Genomic DNA, 24,135 nt, shown 5'->3' with positions numbered 1-24,135 from the left:
GTACTTCGCAAATGTCTTTGTATTTGAGAGTCTCCACTGCATTGATCGTTCAGTTTAATTCATCATCACATGTCACTGGTTCATCTCAAAAGCACAATCTATGTATTTGCTGTCCAATCAAATGAAATACAATGACATAGTGAAAGTATGTGTCCTTAAATCCAGACAAACATGTATACATTAAAATACCTGAAATCTCCAAATTTGTATCCTCTGACAAAATTCTCACAATAGACATACAGTATGAAAAGGTAATACACAAACAACAAGTACAAACAGATATTGCCGTGGCCCATCGAATATAATGAAGGCACAGTTACGCTTGCAAGATCCAGTAGGATGCTTAATTAGTCTGGATCATTCAGAGGCTGGGGCTTCCCAACAGGAAATAAATGCCATGTGCAGTGATGTGCATCGATTCTGAGTAGCTATCCAGCTAGGTCCCTGATGGCAGGCAGAGTGTGGAAATGTGAGAGGATGGAACTCCTAACCATACCTCCATTCTACCAGGCCATCCTCACTGTACGTCAACAGCCATTCCAAGGTCAGGCTCGCTGGCAAATTGGATTTTACCATCAGCTTCCTGCTCCTCAAAGACAACAACCTGAGATCAAGAAAAACAAAAGGCTCTGAAACACAGCAGAGGTCAACACAGCAGTAGGGTGCCGAGGTGTGGAGACAACATGTTCAGAGGAAAGGGAAGTCGTCTGAGGACTATTCCTGCAAAGCACTGCCAAGTTCAATATCATCAAACCCACTGGGTGGCCCAGCTGCTATAGCTGTATATCAAAATTGTTGACCTGTGATGTTCCTAACAGAGGCATCTGAGGGAACTCCTGTGGAGGGTGAGGGAGATTTTTCAGTAACAGTTACGGCATCAGTACCTGATTGTTTCCTCGGTTAAGCCAGGGGGCGGGGAGGTAGAGAGTTTGCTGGGGCCCCATGAACCAGTGGCGTCCAAGATTCTGCCCGTTGATAAAGACCACTCCTTTACTCCAACCCTGTGGATAAAAAAAACACTGTAATCAGTGACTTGAAAATCAGAGTTCAGAGTGTGTGATGACTAATACACTAGCTATGAATAAACCAGAGATAGGCCTACTACACTATGCATCAATAAACAGTATGGACAGGTGGTGCTGTCTTCCATAACCATAGAGCCATTTGGGCTGCTTTACTCACAGGCAGTCTGATGAAGGTGTCTCTGGGATGGCCACCCACATACAGCTTGCCGTGGAAAAACCCTGGGAAGGAAGGCTTCTGGAAAACAGAGTTCCACTGGCCTGATGCACTCAGTCTGAAACATGGGACAAGATCACCCTACTATAACACTAATACAATTTCTCGTCATATTTATTCATGTAACAAGATCATTTGCGAGAGTGTACAATGGCATTGCTTCAGTCATGGATATGTAAATGGTTAAATTCCACTTCTGATCTTTGGATGTAGTGTTGTTCTCAGTGAGCAGGCATTTTCAAGACGGCACTAATTTCCCAGTTGATTATAATGTGGTTTTAACATGGTATTGGGAAACCACATGAAAAAGCTGTTATTTCTGCAATCTGGCATTGTAATTCTACGCTCAGTGAGAACCAAGAAGATAATCAACTCAACAGAATCAGAGCTAGGCACGAGCAATGACAGAGACTCAGAACAGAACAAATAAACATGAAGACGGAAATTGAAAGATGTACATGATCAGTACAAACCTATTTACAAAGCCAGGCTTCATATCCAGACTATGAATGATAAAGTCTCGTAGCGGGATATTGTTCAACTCAATGTCTCCGACAAGACCTGAAAAATAAGCCAAGGCTGAAATAAGGCTGTCTTTGATTTTCTACATTCAGTGGTTAATTAGCTGCTTTTGAGCACCTATTCTGAAAGGATTTACTAATAGATGTGTCTAGTTATACAACCACAAGGCTATCACTGACCCAGATACAGTAGGTTAAACTATTGAATTACCTTTACGCTGTTCATCTAGGAGTTTACCATAGTTCAGTCTCCCAGAGTTCTCCACGAGTAAACTCAATGTTCTCTCCCCCTTCAATGAAAAGTACATAAAAGATGTGGAAACAATTGGAGGTGTTATCTACAGTGCACAATGCAAAGCAGACTAAATAAAGACAATAGAGGAAACATGTTGCTTTCAGTTGGACTGCAGATAAATCCAATCTGCTGCTGTGTGATAGAAAAGCAGCATGGACTTGTTTTCCATTAACACGCGGGAGAAAAGTTAGTGATTGTGATTCCTCTTTGTCAGAACAACATTTGTCTGAAAACTTTCTGTTGGAATAATCCTAGCACCTTAGTGACAAACGCATTTATCAGCATCACCAGAAGCTTTCACCTCTAACATGGTGTTGAATATTAACTAGCACGTTTTGAAAGCAGCTCAGCAGCACACCTATAGCCTGAAACACCTTTAAAAAATATGTGTTATTGTCACATACACCGGATAGCTGCAGTGAAATGTGTTGTTTTACAGTCAGCCATAGTAGTACGGCGCCCCTTGAGCAAATTAGGGTTAAGTGCCTTGCTCAAGGGCACATCGAGAGATTTTTCACCTTGTCAACTCGGATATCCAAACCAGCGACCTTTCGGTTACTGGCACAACACTCTCTCCACTAGGCTACCTGCTGCCCAAAACACACACTATCACTATACCTTTCCATCAGGCAGAGCACACTCCAGCGTCTTATAGTCCAGAACTCCAACATAGAGTTTGTCCACAAACACCTAGAAGACAAGAGAAATGTATTAGTACAAATAATCTACTGACATAGGGTGTACATCATAGGGTACTTGACGTTTGCTAATATCATGAAATAATGATGATATAATGCCATGTAGCTGTGTCTGTCTGTACTCACCAGGGCTCTGTCTCTAACATTGTTCATGGAGTTCAGAAGGCCTCCGCTGTGGATTATGGTCTCATACAGAGTGTAGCCGTTGGACTGACCATTGTTATTGTTGACAGGAAGGTTCTCCATGTTGACTGGTTTCTCTGACTTCAAGGGCTACACCAGGACAAAACAAGAACAACATTCTATCGAATCTGACATGATTATATATTGTATGATAGTGACATTAGAAAGTATTTGATTTATTCCACATTTTGTTGTCTTACAGCCTGAATTCCAAATGAATTAAATATATTTTTTCTCACCCATCTGTACACAATACCTCATAACGACAAAGTGAAAACATGTTTTTTGAAATGTTTGAAAATGTATTGAAAATATCTCACAGAAATATCTCATTTACATACACTACCATTCAAAAGTTTGGTGTCACTTAGAAATGTCCTTGTTTTTGAAAGAAAAGCATATTGTTGTCCATTAAACAACATCAAATTGATCAGAAATACAGTGTAGACATTGTTAACGTTATAAATTACTATTGTAGCTGGAAACGGCAGATTGTTTATGGAATATCTACATAGTCATACAGAGGCCCATTATCAGCAACCATCACTCCTGTGTACCAATGGCACGTTGTGTTAGCTAATCCAAGTTTATCATTTTAAAAGGCTAATTGATCATGAGAAAACCTTTTTCCAATTATGTTAGCACAGCTGAAAACTGTTGTTCTGATTAAAGAAGCAATAAAACTGGCCTTCTTTCGACTAGTTGAGTATCTGGAGCATCAGCATTTGTGGGTTCGATTACAGGCTCAAAATGTCCAGAAACAAAGCACTTTCTTCTGAAACTCGTCGGTCTATTCTTGTTCTGAGAAATGAAGGCTATTCCATGCGAGAAATTGCCAAGAAACTGAAGATCTCGTAAAATGCTGTGTACTACTCCCTTCACAGAACAGCGCAAACTGGCTCTAACCAGAATAGAAAAGGGAGTGGGAGGCCCCGGTGCACAACTGAGCAAGAGGACAAGTACATTAGAGTGTCTGGTTTGAGAAACAGACGCCTCAGAAGTCCTCAACTGGCAGCTTCATTAAATAGTACCCGCAAAACACCAGTCTCAACGGCAACAGTGAAGAGGCGACTCAGGATGCTGGCCTTCTAGGCAGAGTTGCAAAGAAAAAGCCATATCTCAGACTGGCCAATAAAAAGAAAAGATTAAGATGGGCAAAAGAATACAGACACTGGACAGAGGAATTATGCCTAGAAGGCCAGCATCCCAGAGTCGCCTCTTCACTGTTGACGATGAGACTGGTGTTTTGCGGGTACTATTTAATGAAGCTGCCAGTTGAGGACTTCTGAGGCGCCTGTTTCTCAAACTAGACACTCTAATGTACTTGTCCTCTTGCTCAGTTGTGCACCGTGGCCTCCCATTCCTCTTTCTATTCTGCTTAGAGCCAGTTTGCGCTGTTCTGTGAAGGGAGTAGTACACAGCGTTGTACGAGATCTTCAGTTTCTTGGCAATTTCTCGCATGGAATAGCCTTCATTTCTCAGAACAAGAATAGACTGATGAGTTTCAGAAGAATGTTCTTTGTTTCTGGCAATTTTGAGCCTGTAATCGAACCCACAAATGCTGATGCTCCAGATACTCAACTAGTCTGAAAACGGCCAGTTGTATTGCTTCTTTAAATCAGCACAACAGTTTTCAGCTGTGCTAACATAATTGCAAAAGGGTTTTCTAATGATCCCACAAATACTTAATACTGAAGGCCTTTTAAAATGATAAACTTGGATTAGCTAACACAACGTGTCATTGGAACACAGGAGTGATGGTTGCTGATAATGGGCATCTGTACACATAAATAGATATTTCATAAAAATCAGCCGTGTCCAGCCACAATAGTCATTTACAACATTAACAATGTCTACACTTTATTTCTGATCAATTTTATGTTATTTTAATGGACAAGAAATGTGCTTTTCTTTCAAAAACAAGGACATTTCTAAGTGACCTCAATCTTTTGAACGGTAGTGTAAATATTCACACCCCTTTGCTATGACACTCCAAATTGAGCTCAGGTGCATCCAATTTCCTTTAAACATTCTTGAGATGTCACTACAACTTGATTGGTGTCCACCTGCAGCCCATTCAATTGTTTGGACATGATTTAGAAAGAAACACACCTGTCTATATAAGGTCCCACAGTTGACAGTTCATGTCATAGCAGAACCTATATCGTGAAGTCAAAGGAACTGTCTGTAGATCTCCGAGATAGAATTGTTATGAGGCATACAGTATTATGGGGAAGGGTATTAAACAATTTCTAGAGTGTTGAAGAGCACAGTTTCCAAAAGACTAGTGGTCTCCATCATTGGGAAATTGAAAAAATATGGAACTACCCAAAAACCAAACTGAGCAACTGGGCAAGAAGGACCTTGGTCAGGGAGTTGACCAAGAACCCAATGACAACTCTGACAGAACTACAGAGTTCCTTGGCTGAAATGGGAGAAACCTGCCAGAAGGAAACAGTCTCTACAGCACGTCACCAATATTGGCTTTATGGTAGAGTGGGTCTGGCCACTCTACCATAGAAGCTACAGATGCGAAAAAGGCCCATGAGGGCACGCCTGATTTTGCAAAAAGGCATGTGAAAGACTCAGAGCATAAGGCAAAGATGATGTGGTCTGATGAGACAAACATTTTACTCTTTGGCCTGAATGCAAACACTATGTCTGGAGAAAACCAGGCATAGCTCATCACCTGTCTAACACCATCCCTACCGTGGAGCATGGTGGTGGCAGCATCATTCTACGAGGATGTTTTTCAGCGGCAGTTACTGGGAGACTGGTAAGGATAGAGGGAACAATGAATGGAGCCAAACACAGGCACATCTTTGATGAGAACCTGCTTCAGACTGTAAACAACCTTAGACTGGGAGGCAAAGATTTACTTCCAACATGACAATGACCCCAAGCACACAGCCAAAGCAATGCTGGAATGGCTTCAGAACAAGAATGTAATAGTCCTTGAGTGGCCCAGCCAAAGCCCAGACTTGAATCCCATTGAAAATCTGTGGAAAGACCTGTAGATTGTTATTCACTGCGCTCTCCATCTAACTTAAGAGTTTGAAAAAATCTGTAAGGAAGAATGGGAGAAAATCCCCAAATCCAGATGTGCAAAGCTGATACAGACATACGTAAGACAACTCAAAGCTGTTAACACCGCCAAAGGTGCATCCACAAAGTATTGACTCAGGGGTGTGAATACTTATGAAAATGTGATATTTCTGTGTATAATTTTCATTAAATGTGCAAAAAATGTATTAAAGAATAAGTGTGTAGATGGGTGAGGAAAAAAAATCTATTTAATCCATTTGAATTCAGGCTAACACAACAAAATGGGAAATAAGTCAAGGGGTATATACAGTGTTTTCGGAAAGTATTCAGACACCTTGACTTTTCCACATTTTGTTACGTTACAGCCTTATTCTAAAATGGATTCAATGTTTTTTGTCCTCAACAATCTACACACAATACCCAATAACAACAAAGCGAACAGTTTTTAAAAAACATTTTTGCAAATGTATTACAAATAAAAAACTTAAATACCTTATTTACATAAGTATTCAGAACCTTTGCTATGAGACTCGAAATGTAGCTCAGGTGCATCCTGTTTCCATAATACAACTTGATTGGAGTCCACCTGTGGTAAATTCAATTGATTGGACATGATTTGGAAAGGCACATACTTGTCTATATAAGGTTCCGCAGTTGACAGTGCATGTCAGTGCAAAAACAAAGCCAGGAAGTCGAAGGAATTGTCCGTAGAGCTCGGAGACAGGATTGTGTCGAGGCACAGATCTGGGGAAGGGTACCAAAATATTTCTGCAGCATTGAAGGTCCCCATTCGTAAATAGAAGAAGTTTGATACCACCAAGACTCTTCCTAGAGCTGGCCGCCCGGCCAAACTGAGTAATCGGGGGAGAAGGGCCTTGGTCAAGGAGGTGACCAAGAACCCAATGGTCACTCTGACAGAGCTCCAGAGTTCCTCTGTGGAGATGGGAAAACCTTCCAGAAGGAAAACCATCTCTGCAGCACTCCACCAGTCAGGCCTTTATGGTAGAGTGGCTAGACGGAAGCCACTGCTCAGTAAAAGGCACATGACATCCCGCTTGGAGTTTGCCAAAAGGCACCTAAACACTCTCAGACCATGAGAAACAAGATTCCCTGGTCTGATTTAACCAAGATTGAACTCTTTGGCCTGAATTCCAAGCGTCCTTACGGTGAAGCATGGTGGTGGCAACATCATGCTGTGGGGATGTTTTTTAGTGGCAGGGACTGGGAGACTAGTCAGGATTGAGGGAAATATGAACGGAGCAAAGTACAGAGAGATCCTTGATGAAAACCTGTTTCAGAGCACTCAGGAACTCAGACTGGGGGCAAAGGTTCACCTTCCAACAGGACAATGACCCTAAGCACACAGCCAAGACAACGCAGGAGTGGCTTCGGGACAAGTCTCTGAATGTTCTTGAATGGCCCAGTCAGAGTCTGGACTTGTAACTGATCGAACATCTCTGGAGAGACCTGAAAATAGCTGTACAGCATATCTCCTGATCCAACCTGACAGAGCTTGAGAGTATCTGCAGAGAAGAATGAGAGAAACTCCCCAAATACAGGTGTGCCAAGCTTGTAGAGACATACCCAAGAATACTCAATACTGTAATCGCTGCCAATGGTGCTTCAACAAAGTACTGAGTTGTCACGCCCTGACCATAGAGAGCTGTTTATTCTCTATGTTGGTTGGGGCGTGACAGTGACTATGGTGGGTTTAAATTAATCTAGGTGATTAATGGTTTATGTTGGCCTGGTATGGTTCCCAATCAGAGGCAGCTGTTTATCGTTATCTCTGATTTGGGATCAAATTTAGGCAGCCATTTCCCCATTGTGCTTTGTGGGATCTTGACTATGTATAGTTGCCTGTGAGCATTATTGTAGCTTCACATTTCGTTTTGTTCGTTTATTGTTATGTTTTGCTTTGAGGTTCACATAGAAATAAAGATGTGGAACCCAGATCACGCTGCGCTTTGGTCCAGTTATTATGACGATCGTGACATGAGTAAGAATACGTATGTAAATGTGATATTTCTGTTTTTTATTTATTAAATTAGCAAACATTTCAAAAAAACTATTTTTGTCATTATGGGGTATTGTGTGTAGATTGATGAGGGGAAAAACAATTTAATACCTTTTAGAATAAGGCTGTAACATAAAAAAATGTGGAAAAAGTCAAGGGGTCTGAATACTTTCCAAAGCACTGTATAATATAAAGGTCAAGGTACATTTTTAGACAGCCAATTACCATAATTATGAAATACATTATTTCTACAATTGTCTGGATTTAGATGGTGGGAAAGTAATTGTCGTCTCACAAGGGAACAAATTACAGCAATGGCTAGTGAATAATTAATGGTTTACGCAAGTACCAGACACACTGCTACATTTGCCCAGAAAATATACAATGAAGAGAGCATGTAAGGAGGTCTCATCTAGTGATACAGTGTACATCTAATTCTAGTGAAACATATACAACCAATTCTTGTGATATTGTATACAACCAAGTCTAGTGCAACTGTATACAACCAAGCAGTCCAGGCCAGGTTACAGCAGACAGCATGCTACTTGGGCCCTAGCTGCTCACCTTCTCAGTAAACTGCAGGCTCTCCCACAGTGACAGATGCTTCTGAATGATGACAGGCTCATACACTCTCCTGGCCTGGAGGGGGGGAACCTCAGGAAGCTTCTCACCTGAGACACACAGACATAGTCAGATATAGAACATGCGGGGGAGTGGGAGTCTCTTGGTGGATATAAACTGTACTTTTGAGTTTACCAACATGAGCAGAGGGTTTGTAGGAACATCAATACACTCTAAGGGCTCTATTTTCAGCACTAGTGTCAAACGCACGTTTGTTTGCAATTTTGTCATGTAGAAACTGGCTTACTGGCATTATCAAGCCCTAACGCCAGGTTTGGCAATTTACCAGTCTTATATCAGAACATGATCCTGTCACGTTCGTCGTATTGAGGAAACTAAGGTGCAGCGTGATATGAATACATTCTTCTTTTAAAGGATAAATAAAGGAAGACCACTGAACAAAGTAACAAAAACGAACGTGAAGCTAACTAGACCGAGTGCTGACATGCAACTCCACATAGACAACTACCCACCCAGACAGGTGGAAAAAGGCAACCTAAGTATGGTTCTCAATGAGAGACAACGATAGACAGCTGCCTCAGATTGAGAACCACACCCGGTCAAACACACAGAAATACAAATCATAGAAAAAAGAACATAGAATGCCCATTCAAATCACACCCTGACCAAACCAAAATAGAGACATAAAAAGCTCTCTACGGTCAGGGCGTGACAGATCAAAAGTGCTAATTTCAGGCAGGGCTGGTAGGGATATTTAAGACCAACCAAAAGCTGGTTTTATTGGTAACGCAGTTGGTTACGGCATGAATTTTGGCAGTGGAAACGCAGCCTTTCCAGCACACTGCCCATATGCGCATGGACCAAGAGTAGCCTAATGTGCCTTTGGTGCCGGCGTACTTCGTATTTAGAAACATAAAAAACTAAATGTTTTCTCCCATTTTGTTTTATGTGGTTAAAAATCTAGCATAGCCTCCCCTCCTCTCAATTAAGGGCTTTCCTCCCCTGCCAAATGCAAGTCAAGACTGTCCATAACATTTTTGGCTCCTGAGACCGTTTGGAAATAAATCTTAATCGCCAAACCTTTATTAAAATATAACGTTTGAGAGGAGTAAAACAGTGAGCTGACATTCCCTTTGTATCTATGCATTGTAGGCAGGCCCACATTATTTTAGCCATACAGGTCCCATTTTGGACGTGCGTAAAACCCCCTCCATGATGTAGGCTACTTTTCATTCCCATCATGAAACGAGAGATGAGAACCTCAGGTGAATACCAGTGAACATCATATTCAGAAGTTATCTGTAACCTTTAACAATAGTTTTTTCCCGTTTCATATGTTCAAAACTTAAACCCTCCATTAGGCATACTATAATGAAGGCTGTTTCAACAGCAATGCGAATCTTTTTATGACATCATTACATTTTACATTTATTGCATGTCTGTTTGTTTTTTTACGTGCTTGTTTTTCATTTTATTGTATTACAACAAATTGTATTAGAATGATTCACCTTGCTGGTTGTATTGTTACAACATCCGTGCATGCAATGTAACTGTCACACCCTGATCTGTTTCACCTGTCCTCCAGGTGTCGCTTATTTTCCCCAGTGTATTTATCCTTGTGTTTCCTGTCTCTGTTTTCCCGGTCTCCTGCTTTTGCATTCTCCCTTTTCTAGTCCTCCCGGTTTTGACCCTTGCCTGTTTCTGGACTTTGTACCTGCCTGCCTCACCATTCTGCCTGCCTTGGCCACAAGCCTGTCTGCCACTCTGTACCTCCTTGACTATGATCTGGTTTTGACCTTTTTGCCTGTCCACGACAATTCTCTTGCCTACCCCTTTGGATTAATAAACATTGTAAGACTCCAACCATCTGCCTCCTGTGTCTGCATTTGGGTCTCGCCTTGTGCCTTGATAGTAACATCTGGAGATGTGTGAATGTGACCTGTAAAATGGTTCTGATTTATGTTCATAAAACACAGGCCTATTTGGGAGCAGTATAACAGTGAGTGGACATTCTCCCTTTCTTTTTACATTGGATCTTTGTCCAGCTACTGTGAAAAGTTTGGATGTGCGTAAAACCCTCCATAGTCTGCGTTGTTTTAATATTCTATGCCCATGTGGAGAAATTATGGTGCCTGTAAGTGTGACATAACCTATTTGAAACAAGTTTTGTTTAGAATTTGAATTGAATTATTCGTTCTCTTTTGAGGCCTTGTCAATAATGAAGTGTAGGCCGAGCTCCTATATCAGTGTGAATGCTATTGAAGCCACGCAATTACTTAGAACAACGTGGACTGCAAATGGGTTCAAGTTAATGTATTTGGTTCTACATTTTGTTATTTCGTTTCTGTAAGCCATTTAACAAACTATGACAGACTAACGTTGGAATTGGAGATGATTCCAAGGCAATACATAAAAGACCGTAAATACACAACTTGATATTTCGCCAAGGAGCACGTTCTGATTGGCCAGTGAGGGGCCGTGTTTATTCATCAAAACCCAGTGAACGCCAGCAAGTGCGCCAATAATTGTAATAGTGAAAATAGCACAAATATTTCTGACAAACCCCTGAACCTATGTATATATAGCGCTATATTGTGTTAGGGCTCTATTTTAACAAATCTAACTACTAGCTGGAGTTATATATTGAAAATGAACTGTTTATTCAGACTGTGTCATTGCTAGATAATAATATAACTGATTGATTACAAGATAATTAAATCTATTTATTTTTGTCACAACATAATCATTTCATATGATCATTTTGACCTCTGCATACAGTGGTATGTGACAAATGACAACTCCAGATCAATACAGAAGTGGAAAACATCTGTGACTCAGGAAATAATCCAGGTTTTTAAGATAATTACTGGGAAAACATCTGAGCTTGACAGCAGTAGCAGCATCCAGCTGGTAGTACATGTCACACACACAATCATACCCATTCTCCCTTTTCCAACTGTTGGAGCTGAATGTTGGTGCTCTGTAAGAGATGTCCCCCAGCCCTCTTTAAGGTGTTGAAGCACTCTGAGAAACCTGCAGCCACTTAAGGTTATTGGTGGAAAGTGCTCCCCTACCACTATGTTCAACATCTGGGCCACTAAAAGGGGCTAATGGGTGGCAAAAATCACCTAGTCCTGAAATGGCATTTTAAAAGTTTAAAATCCAAGTATTTCTAAAGAGCAAATTGGCATTTCACACTTTTGCTGTTTGATATTGTGTGAGCTGCCTGACAAAGTTATCATCAGCTGCAGTTTATAAACTTGAAACTTTAATGTCATTGGATTCTACAGTGGATTGATATTTGAACTCAATTTAAAGAATGTTGTGCACGTTGGACTGCCTGCCACATGCATAATCAAATCATATTAACTTGGCTTTTAACCACTACAGCATCTATTGTTCATTTTGAAGAACAATACTATTTATTTAATATTGTTATTAAACCAAGTGTTAGATATTCAATTGACAGTATTTTCGTTCTATTTATGGTCAATTATTAGAGATAATGTTTTAGTTTGTGACTATGGGTACGCATTACTCACAAAACTCATATGAGCTGAGCCAAAAGCCCTGTGATAGACTAGCGTCCTGTCCAGGGGGTGTACTTGTACTGTACATTAAGGTGCCTCATTCTATAGAAACAGGAGATAGGCTCCTGCTCCTATAAACCATTCCGGCTTGCAAAAGCCAAGGCTTGTGCAAGGCTACTTACTTACACAGGGTATGGTTGACTCATGAAACTCATATGAGCTGAGAGCCAAACAATAGCATATATCAAGTTGGATCTAAATACAGAATTAGGTCATGTATATGTGGTGCTGAATAGAACATAGACGTACGCTTTAGTGACCACTCTCATCCAGGCCAATGCTCATTGTTCAACATACTGCACAACGTAAGGATGAAACATGTTAAGATAGCCCTGAAGATCTTAGTTTACCGGGAGGCTGGATAAATGTAAGATTGCTCTGACTGTATGTTTGAGGGGTGGGAGGTGGGGCATGTCCCTAAACTGTTAATCTGATGTCCCCTCCTATCCCTGCTGTACTGTAGTCCAGGGTACCTCAAACTCGTTCCTGGGTGTGTGTCCCTGCCCTCCTCCCCGCTTGATGATAAGTTGGTTATTTGAATCAGCTTTGTAGTGCTAGGGCAAAAAACTAAAACATGCACCCAGGAGGGGGGAGGGGAGTTATAGAAACGCTCCTGTAGCTCACCATACCCAGCATCAATCTCACACACTCATCTCTGATTGGGCAAGACAGACTCAATGTTCCCCATAGGGCCTTACTAAGTGACTTTGGAGAACGATACAAAGAGCCCCTCACGGCGACACTCACTGTGGTAGCGGCTCAATACATTCCTCAGAAGAGTGTACTTGGTGGTGTAATCCCCTGCCTCAGATAACGGAGCATCGTAATCTGAAAAGATAATGCTACTATCAGAACAGCAAGAGGCACGAGGAGCAAGAGGCGTGGATACCTCCTCCCGTGTCCGATGAGTTTCACTCTGCTCCTTTCAAACATCTCAGCCAGCAGGAGACATATTTTGTGGTTATCTTGACAGATACGGCTGCAGGAGTTTGGATGGAGGCTAGAGGCAGTGGAGAAAATAAAATGCAAATACAGACTACTGATAAACTTGAAGGTCAAAGAGCAGGTGCCAATGTGCCACTGTTACTGTGTTTGACATCAATGTCATTCTCCTCTGAGTAGCGAGGTCGTTACAATGTCAACAGTCCCAAACAGGATATAAAACCCATCATGCAGTCTTTCTTTTATATTTCCCATGCATTTTATTAGCTGATGAATTAATTATGCAGTGAGTGCTAAAATGCAGCCTGAGGTCAAGCACTGTTGAGGAGTGACAGCACCATCTACTGGCCTTTACTAACAGTACAATGACGGTGCATTACTGTAACACCGCCTGTATAACTGGCTGGTGCACGATCCTTATCAGAGGTATGTTTCAATAAAGACAAATACCAAGGTAAACTATGAGAACATATTGATTTTAAAACAAAGATCCAAATAGAACTTACCATAGCTTGTTACCATTGGCTTAGGCATGGGCGTGGCAATTGCAAAGGCCCCGTTCATGAAGCCAAAATTTGTTCCTCCGTGGAACATGTAAATATTGATTGATGCGTCCTGTTTCAGGATTTCCGTCACAATAGCAACCATGTCTGCCAAAGAAGGGTGACAAATGAGAACTTACTACTGATGGGTACAGAGACATAGTAGAACTACGAGACCTGGTGCACGTAATAGCTGTATCATATCCATTGCTATAAACTCTACCTCTATATTCAAGAGCTGTGGCATGTAGCCCAAGAGTAAAACAAAAAGTATGATAACATTTGACAAGCAATTGATCTCGTTCCAAGCACCCTATTGCCCTTAAAATCAGTTCAATTGCAATATGGATTAAACCCCGCCACACCTTATTACATTTAACTCTAAGTCATTATAGGAACAACCCGATCCCTATTCAAAATCTCCTGCCTCAACATACTTAGCTAAACATATTGCATAGAACAGTGGTTCCCAACCTTTTTTTTCAATTAAGGAACTCAGTCTGGCATTAAACTTTCTCTTGAAAGTTGTAATAGTAGAATGGACAAGGTGCAATATCTAAATTGGGTAGTGCATCATCAGTTCCTCTTGTCATGGTAGTCATTGCATACCTTAGAGAGCTATTTATAACTTGTCAGAAATGTCCAGATCAACTAGCCCATGTCAGCTAACATTTTTTTATTTAGTTTTTTAAGACCACAGACATTGTTGGGGGGTAGGGATGTTCCCCAATGTTCTCCAATTCTGGAAGGGGGGCACCGTGGGAAAAAGTTTGTGAACTTCTGATATAAACTCAGCAAAAAAAGAAACGTCCCTTTTTCAGGACCCTGTCTTTAAAAGATAATTCGTAAAAATCCAAATAACTTCACAGATCTTCATTGTAAACGGTTTAAACACTGTTTCCCATGCTTGTTCAATGAACCATAAACAATGAATTAACATGCACCTGTGGAATGGTCGTTAAGACACTAACAGCTTAAAGACGGTAGGCAATTAAAGTCACAGTAATGAAAACTTAGGACACTAAAGAGGCCTTTCTACTGACTCTGAAAAACACCAAAAGAAAGATGCCCAGGGTCCCTGCTCATCTGCGTGAACGTGCCTTAGGCATGCTGCAAGGAGGCATGAGGACTGCAGATGTGGACAGGGCAATAAATTGCAATGTCTGTACTGTGAGACAGCACTACAGGACAGACAGCTGATCATCCTCGCAGTGGCAGACCACGTGTAACAACACCTGCACAGAATCAGTATATCCGAACATCACACCTGCGGGACAGGTACAGGATGGCAACAACAACTGCCCGAGTTACACCAGGAACGCACAATCATTCCATCAGTGCCCAGACTGTCTGCAATAGGCTGAGAGAGGCTGGACTGAGGGCTTGTAGGCCTGTTGTAAGGCAGGTCCTCACCGGCAACAACGTCGCCTATGGGCACAAACCCACTGTCGCTGGACCAGACAGGACTGGCAAAAAGTGCTCTTCACTGACGAGTCGCGGTTTTGTCTCACCAGGGGTGATGGTTGGATTCGCGTTTATCGTCAAAAGGAATGAGCGTTACACCGAGGCCTGTACCCTGGAGCGGGATCGATTTGGAGGTGGAAGGTCCGTCATGGTCTGGGGCGGTGTCTCACAGCATCATCGGACTGAGCTTGTTGTCATTGCAGGCAATCTCAACGCTGTGCATTACAGGGAAGACATCCTCCTCCCTCATGTGGTACCCTTCCTGCAGGCTCATCCTGACATGACCCTCCAGCATGACAATGCCACCAGCCATACTGCTCGTTCTGTGCATGATTTCCTGTGTCAGTGTTCTGCCATGGCCAGCGAAGAGCTCGGATCTCAAAGCCATTGAGCATGTCTGGGACCTGTTGGATCGGAGGGTGAGGGCTAGGGCCATTCCCCCCAGAATTGTCTGGGAACTTGCAGGTGCCTTGGTGGAAGAGTGGGGTAACATCTCACAGCAATTACTGGCAAATCTGGTGCAGTCCATGAGGAGGAGATGCACTTCAGTACTTAATGCAGCTGGTGGCCACACCAGATACTGACTGTTACTTTTGATTTTGAACCCCCCCCCCCTTTTTTTCAGGGACACATTATTCCATTTCTGTTAGTCACATGTCTGTGGAACTTGTTCAGTTTATGTCTCTGTTGTTGAATCTTGTTATGTTCATACAAATATTTACACATGTTAAGTTTGCTGAAAATAAACCCAGTTGACAGTGAGAGGATGTTTCTTTTTTGCTGAGTTTAGAACATAGTCAAATGTTTAATTAGACATTCAAATTGAGCTGACTTTACTGATTTAAATCAAGGGCAGCCGGATAATGAATAACAAGCATGGAGTGACAGAGCATGCCTTGATTAGCAAGTCACCCAAGTCATAAACTGTTCTCTCTGCTACCGCACGGCAAGCGGTACCGGAGTGCCAAGTCTAGGTCCAAAAGGCTCCTTAATAGCTTCTACCCCCAAGGCATAAGACTGCTGAACAATTAATCAAATGGCCACCCGGACTGTTCACATTGACACTGCTGCTACTTGCTGTTTATTATCTACGCATAGTCACTTTACCCCTACCTACATGTACAAATTACCTCAATTAACCTGTGCCTTCGCACATTGACTCGGTACCGGCACCCCATCTATAGAATCATTATTGTTATTTTATTGTATTACTTTCTATTTTATTTTTTACTTTAGTTTATTTAGTAAATATTTTCTTAACTCTATTTCTTGAACTGCATTGTTGGTTAAGGGCTTGTAAGTAACCATTTCACGGTAAGGTCTACTATACCTGTTGTATTCGGCGCATGTGACAAATACAATTTGATTTGATTTTGATCTTGTGTGTGCGAGATAGACGTGGATGCTGCTGACAATGACAGGACAAAACCAGGCCTGGGGGCCCGAGTCATCAGTGGCTGTTGTTCAACATAAGAAGGACAGTCTGGAGAATCTACATGACATTAATACACATCCACAACTGAGTGCCAAGCTGTATGACAACTGACAAGCTCTTACTGCAGTGATGCACTGAAATTGTGAAAAGTTCGTTTTTTTGAATCCCCATCTTGACCAAAATATCCCAACGCAAGCAGTGGCTACAGTGTTATGCGGAATACGTGTGTGCGTGTGTGTGTATTAAACGGTTAGTCAGTAGCCCTTTCACATAGTGTACTGTTCCCTGCTGAGAGAAAATGATTCACACATGTATGCACTGCATGGAATACTCTTCTATTGAGTGTATATACACATGTAGGGTGACCATAGGGACTTTGCTCTTTCCATTTATTTTGAAGGTTCTAGACACTGAAGGCCAGTATAAAAGCATAACACATTATAAAACAGTATACAAATCACAGCTTGGTTCAGTTAAATTGGACTACATGGTTCAAAATACAATTTTAGGGGGAATAAAAGTGTATGACGCTTGGCTTGGAAATAAGCACACATGGAAAGCATATTCATTTCTGACAGAAACATATCACAAAGGAGAACTGACCATATGCTAAGCACCATGTGACTAATCTATTAAGTGGGACTCATGCGGTGTGGCAAAGGTCCTGCTGCTTGAGGAAATATGACTTACCCTCAGCAGCAAAAACATGGTGAAGGTCACCCCAGAGGTCAAACCACCCAGACCAATACTCCATCACCATCTTGGGCTTCTGGGGCTAGAGGAATTAGGAAAGGGAATTTTCAACAGAGAGGTAGAAATAAACAAAATATATGTTACTCCTTGAAGACACAGTATTTACTCCATGAACATCAGGGCCCAGTTTTAAAAAAATGTACAGTGCATTCAGAAAGTATTCAGACCTCTTCACTTTTTCCACATTTTGTTACGTTACAGTCTTATTCTAAAATGGATCAAATTATTTGTTTCTCCTATCAATCTACACACAATACCCCACGATGACGAAGTGAAAACAGGTTTTTGACATTTTTGCACATTTATTAAAAATAAAAAACAGGAAAACCTTATTTATATTCAGACCCTTTGCTATGAGACTCGAAATTGAGCTCATCATGTTTCCATTGATCATTCTTGAGATGTTTCTACAATTTGATTGGAGTCCACCTGTGGTAAATTCAATTGACTGGACATGATTTGGAAAAGCACATACCTGTCTATATAAGGTCCCACAGTTGATAGTGCATGTCAGAGCAAAAACCAAGCCATGAGGTCGAAGTAGCTGTCCGTAAAACTCTGAGACAGGATTGTGTCGAGGCACAGATCTGGGGAAGGGTACCAAAATATTTCTGCAGCATTGAAGGTCCCCATTCGTAAATAGAAGAAGTTTGGTACCACCAAGACTCTTCCTAGAGCTGGCCGTCCGGCCAAACTGAGTAATCAGGGAGAAGGGCCTTGGTCAAGGAGGTGACCAAGAACCCAATAGTCACTCTGACAGAGCTCCAGAGTTCCTCTGTGGAGATCGGTGAACTTTCCAGAAGGACAACCATCTCTGCAGCACTCCACCAATCCGGCCTTTATGGTAGAGTGGCCAGATGGAAGCCACTGCTCAGTAAAAGGCACATTACAGCCCGCTTGGAGTTTGCCAAAAGGCACTTAAAGGACTCTCAAGATTCTCTGGTCTGATGAACCCTAGATTGAACTCTTTGACCTGAATGCCAAGCGTCACGTCTAGAGGAAAAATCCCTATGGTGAAGCATGGTGGGGGCAGCATCATGCTGTGGGGATATTTTTCAGCGGCAGGGACTGGGAGACTAGTCAGCATCGAGGTAAAGATGAACGGAGCAAAGTACAAAGATTCTTGATGAAAACTTGCTCCAGAGCACTCAGGACCTCAGACTGGGGCGAAGGTTCACCATCCAGCAGGACAACAACCCAAAGCACACAGCAAAGAGAACGTAGGAGTGGCTTTGGGACAAGTCTCTGAATGTCCTTGAGTGGGCCAGCCACAGCCCAGACATGAACCCGATCTAACATACCTGGAGAGGCCTAAAAATAACTGTGCAGAGACGCTCCCCATCCAACCTGACAGAGCTTGAGAGGATCTGCAGAGAATAATGGGAGAAACTCCCCAAATACAGGTGTGCCAAGCTTGTAGCATCATACCCAAGAAGACTTGAGGCTGTAATCACTGCCAAAGGTGCTTCAACAAAGTACTGAGTAAAGGGTCTGAATACTTATGTAAATGTGGTATTTCAGTTTTTTCCCATAAATTAGCAAACATTTCTCAAAAAGCGTTTTTGCATTTAATCCTACCTGATTGCCGAAATCCAATCAGATAACTCCTGGAAAACTCGGCCAAGACTATAGGCATCCAAAGACTGTGGTTCAAAGCAACTTATTTCACAGATTAAGACTAAATAGCTAATATCCTCTGTTTTATCAACAGGTGTCAGAGGAAACTGAGTAACTGATCAATTACAATGTAGGAGCTGGATAAATCTAATGATAAATATTAGTAGACGATCATTTGAACACACCTCAATACATTCACTCACTTGAATTGCATCCAGATACTTAAATCCCTCTGGGCTCAGTTTCTGAAAATTGATGGTTTCTAGAACTATTGACGGAAAACAAAAACTCAACAGTACATACAGTAAATACACAACAAACACAAATAAAATACACCATGACAGTATCCCACTGGTTACATTTCATTGAAATGACGTGGCAACAACGTTGATTCAACCAGTGTGTGCCCAGTGGGATACTACAGTGACCTCATGCTTAAGAAACTGCTTTGCATTTTAACAGATCATATTTTTGTCATGTTTTCTCCCTAGCTTAATCTGTATCCATCTAAACTGCACAGGCTCGTCTGTCTCCTTTGTGTTTAGGCTTCAAGTGGAAAGGGAATTAGTCAAGGAGCAGTTCTAATGAAGCCTAACAGCAGCTGCCTAACACACACACCGGTCCTTGGCACAGACAGAGCTCTTGTGTTATGGGAGAATACCAACTACAGTTCAGGCAGAGACTGCAGTCAGATGGGCCAGAGGCTCTACTATAGTGCAGCTGTCTGTCTGTATGTCCAGTCAGTACAATACCTCCATTCACACCCCCGAGGTTCCACCCATCCTGGTTGTCTGAGGTCAGGAGCAGCTCCTCGATCCCCCTGGATAATAATGCCTAGAACAAGGATCTCATCTCAATCATGTTCATATGTCCAAGTTGATATTCTACTATTGAAAATGCAAGTAGTTGTAGTGAAGTCAAGATAAAGTGATGCACGGTGTGTATTTATGTGTATGCGTGTGTGTGTAATAAAATAGACTCACTGCATTGTCTTACCTCCTTTATGTATGGCATATATTCTATGTCTTTTGCATAAGAGCCATACTTGTTCTCCACTTGAACTGCTATAATTGGGCCCCCCTTGGAGTACTGAGTTTAAAATAATAAATCAAATAAGAGCGAGCTTTCAATTGATTCCAGAATAAGTCACAAGAATATATTTTCAAAGCCTTTTGCATTGATAAAACATCAAAGCTTCACATTTTAAGAATATTTTAGTATTGTGATAGCCCTTATCAACGACCATATCTATGCGGTGACATCGTTGTCACACACAATTGAACCGGAAAACTGGAAACCCAAGTGCACTTAATAGAAGAGTAGTGAGAAAAGATTAACCTGATACGGTGCAACTCTTGGAATGAGTTGATCAAAGAATGAGTCAACTGCTTCTGTGAAACCTGGGTAGGTTGTTCTCAACTTCATGTCTGGATCACGCAGCAACCAACTAGGAAGAAAGCAATACATAACAACTCTCTAATGTTATCAATAATGTATGCAGTTACATTTCAATACTGGTTGCACTGATGGCAGTAATGAATAATGAGTGCATTGATTGCTTCATAACGCAGTGTGAGTTTAATGGATTTCCAAATATCTATAACCTGGTTAACCTAGTAGTACATAATGATATCTTTCTGGACCAATTACCCTTCCTCAATCCATTTAGATGATGATCAGAGTCAATCAAATGACTCTCATTCAGGGGGAAAAGCTCAGCAAATAACTATTTTCATTCTCTGTGTGTGTGAGCAATATCTGGTTTTCCTCTTAGATCTATGATTCTATTTAGCCACATTACTAATAAGGAATGTGGGACTGTCTGTCCAGAGACCTGAGAGAAATAGCACCACACTGGAAATGAGCATCACAATAATTAATGAGGAAAAATGGATGAGACGTCGTATAAGGGGACCTATACATTCAGGGAGCTTAAACCAACCTGGGCTAAAATGTTAAAACGTGGGAACATCTAACCTGGGCAGCCCTCCTAAGTCCCACTCAGCACAGATGTAGGGTCCTGGCCGCAGAATCACCCAGAGCCCCAACTCTGCTGCTAGGCTGATGTACGCCCTGAGAGACACAAGAGAAAAGCACAGAGACAAAGCTCAACAGCTCTATCAAACATTTTCATCACAAAATCATATAAAAAAGTGGAAGTCTTGCTTACTTTAAATCCAACTGTTCCTGGAAGTTGAAAACCCCTCTCTCTGGCTCATGCAGGTTCCATGGCACATATCTGAAAGATAAAGCAGTCATTCTCAGTATCCCTCCATAGTAGAGCTGCAGTGAGTGGTGGTATAAGAGGACATGAGGTGTTCTGTGTGTCCCTACGTGGTGAGAGTGTTGACCCCACACGCCCTCATCTTCAGAAGGCGGTCCTCCCAGTAGGCTCTGGGGACGCGGAAATAGTGGATAGAGCCCCCCAGGATGCGAAAGGGCTCTCCCTCCAGAGTGAACTGAGAGGAGTTGGCCCTCAGTCCCTGTTTCTGGCTCATTCTCTCCACATCTGGGTGTTGGCTGGAAGAGAAAGACAAACTGCTGGTCAATCCAGAAAGTTAGACTAGATAGGAATTATAGGAACTTGACAATGGCATCTAAGGTGAGTAGCTAAGTATTTATAACACTTGTCACAAGCATACAAGACATACCCTACAGTTTTAGTTAAATCAACAAAGCTTTCAGCACAGTGAAGAATAATGAAATACGCTACAAGCATGCTACTCTTCTTGTCTGACCAGAATGCAAATCTATATTTGAATATGCGGGAGATTTACATAGTCAATTGCTCACACTGTCGATGCTGTGGAATGAGTACTGCACTGTGCCATAAGAATCGGCAAAATAAAAGCGAAGTGTCTACACACGGTTAAGGTCCAGGGCAGGTGGGTCAGGTAAAAGTTCATGATAGGTTAAATGGAGGATATGGAATGGCTTTGAATTAATTAGACTATTGATAGCATATTCTTTTTTTCACCTCTGGTATAGGCGTACTTCTTCTGTGTAATAATAATAACAATCTGATCAAATGTTCTCATTATGAATTGTCTTTAATAGCATAGTCTATAATATTTTTTACTTAAATAACCAGTTTGGAATACTGGTTGCATATTGATGCATTTGCAGGTCCATGACAAAACATCAAACAGGACAAAACTTTGCAAACACTCGAGACCCGCCCTTAAAGTCTTACCGTGTGAATTGAAAGATAATATATCCAACGATAATAAAACCGAGAATGGCATACCGTCGTATGAGAGACAGCCTGGCGACCATGGATTTATTCTTTTTTTTTTTATACGAATAACGATCCAACTTCGCAACAACGGCTTTGACAGCCCACGCCTTCAAAGACCCCGCGTTAGACAACACATCACCGGAAGAACAGACTTCTGAATAGGCTAATAATACTGTAGTACAGGCGATTCACTCTAGGGGAAAATACAGGTGAGCGCTATAGATCACATTGAATTAAAATGTCAATATTCACCGGAATTACACAAAACTCCAATCCTAATGCAAGTGGAAAGTCTGATTGTTACAGCCCACACTGTTTCCCATTAGGCTATCATAATTCGATTTTCATTATGCTATAGCCTTTACTTTGTACGCTGAAGGTGCGTTTTGGTAGACGTAGGATATTGCTCGCTTTCAATAGCTATTATGAAACGGATAGTTGTATATTGTAGGCAACCGACTGGGAGGCAACACTAATACGTTTTGTCCTTACAACCAAAATCAGTAAAAAGACAGGTCAGGCGAACTTGCGAAGAATGGAATTACCACATGGCGCTCCAGCCTACTGTTTACACTAGATTGTAATTGGGAAAGAAACATATATCTTTTTACATATGTAATTATCTGACTCTCCCTCACACACACGCATAACACACGCTGGACTGTAGCCACCACGGTCTTGCCCAGCCCAACTATCCGACAGATGACGTTATTATTTCTGACGTCGTTTGTCAGCTTCAACCGTAAAACTTTACTATGTTATACGGTCTATAATAAATCTTTTTTTTATTGTGTGCCCCTTTCGGGAAATGTGTCTTGCATCTCAACAAACAACAGCACAGGAACACCAATAGGTGCATAAATACATAAATCCCAGCAATAACTACAACAGACAACACATGTGGATACAGTCCGTAATTCAGTTCAAACATTTTAGGAGGGGTGGAGATGGAGGGGTTGAGCAGTTATTTATTCAATTGACTTATGCTGGTGGGAATGAATGGTTTCTGGGCTCTGGCAGTTTTGTAAAGATGGACTCAGTATCGGCGGCCTGATAGTAGGAGCTGGTTCTCCTGGTTGAGTGGGTGTCAGGTCGGTGGCAATTCTCGCTCCTGCCCTCACTACTCTCCAAGAACAGCGCTTGCATGTCCTTGAGATTAATCACTGATTTTGCTAGACAGCTGTACTATTTTATGCAGTTGGTTTTTATTTGCATGGATAGCTGATTGTCCCAGGCTTGGAAACAGAAAGTGAGAACGTAAATTATAGTTCCAAGATATTTATATTGCTCAAATATAGTCCATGAGCCCGCGTTTTTGTCGGGCTCACTTAGGGTGATGATGTCTCAAAGTGATTTTCTTGGTCTATGTCCCTAGAGTTGGAACATTTGTGATAGCAGTGCAGCAATGGCAGCTTTCACTTTTTATCACTCTTTCTTTCATCCCTCCAAAGAGGGTCTCCCATTATTTTCTGCAGATCCTCTCAAGCTCTGTCAGGTTGGATGGGGAGCGTCACTGCACAGCTATTTTCAGGTCTCTCCAGAGATGTTCGATCGGGTTCAAGTCCGGGCTCTGGCTGGGCCAATCAAGGACATTCAGAGACTTGTCCCGAAGCCACTCCTGTGTTGTCTTGGCTGTGTGCTTAGGGTTGTTGTCCTGTTGGAAGGTGAACCTTCGCCTGAGCGCTCTGGAGCAGGTTTTCATCAAGGATATCTCTGTACTTTGGTCTGTTCATCTTTCCCTCAATCCTGACTAGTCTGGTTCTCCCATCTCCGCAGAGGAACTCTGGAGCTCTGTCAGAGTGACCATCGGGTTCTTAGTCACCTCCCTGACCAAGGCCCTTCTCTTCCGATTGCTCAGTTTGGATGAGCTCTAGGATGAGTCTTGGTGGTTCTAAACTTCTTACATTTAAAAATTGATGGAGGCCAATGTGTTCTTGGGGACCTTCAATGCTGCAGAAATGTTTTGGTACCCTT

General features: G+C 41.9%; 1 protein-coding gene across 3 annotated transcripts; it reads right to left on the bottom strand.

Moving 5' to 3' along the window:
• Position 1: 1 nt before the first annotated feature.
• LOC129822281 (beta-galactosidase-1-like protein 2) lies at positions 2-22,614 on the bottom strand. 3 transcript variants are annotated; one of them, XM_055880427.1, is made up of 19 exons: positions 22,117-22,614; positions 21,258-21,443; positions 21,094-21,162; positions 20,901-20,996; positions 20,262-20,370; positions 19,920-20,012; positions 19,676-19,757; positions 19,127-19,191; positions 17,244-17,328; positions 13,619-13,762; positions 12,918-12,998; positions 8,563-8,669; positions 2,880-3,026; positions 2,674-2,745; positions 1,972-2,050; positions 1,713-1,800; positions 1,183-1,260; positions 885-1,001; positions 2-604 (listed from the first exon to the last, which is right to left on the bottom strand). In XM_055880427.1, the coding sequence occupies exons 1-19, from the start codon at positions 22,197-22,199 to the stop codon at positions 487-489; spliced, it is 1,899 nt and encodes a 632-aa protein (XP_055736402.1). In that variant the 5' UTR covers positions 22,200-22,614; the 3' UTR covers positions 2-486. The 3 variants fall into 3 exon arrangements, with proteins under 3 accessions (XP_055736402.1, XP_055736401.1, XP_055736404.1); XM_055880426.1 differs by having other exon boundaries at positions 1,183-1,297; positions 22,117-22,611; XM_055880429.1 differs by lacking the exon at positions 19,920-20,012 and having other exon boundaries at positions 1,183-1,297; positions 22,117-22,611.
• Positions 22,615-24,135: the final 1,521 nt, after the last annotated feature.

This window comes from Salvelinus fontinalis, chromosome 24 (assembly GCF_029448725.1).
Source record: "Salvelinus fontinalis isolate EN_2023a chromosome 24, ASM2944872v1, whole genome shotgun sequence".
NCBI lineage: Eukaryota > Metazoa > Chordata > Actinopteri > Salmoniformes > Salmonidae > Salvelinus > Salvelinus fontinalis.
The sequence above is the reverse complement of the archived record's forward strand: the minus strand, read 5'-3'. Positions and strand labels throughout refer to the sequence as shown.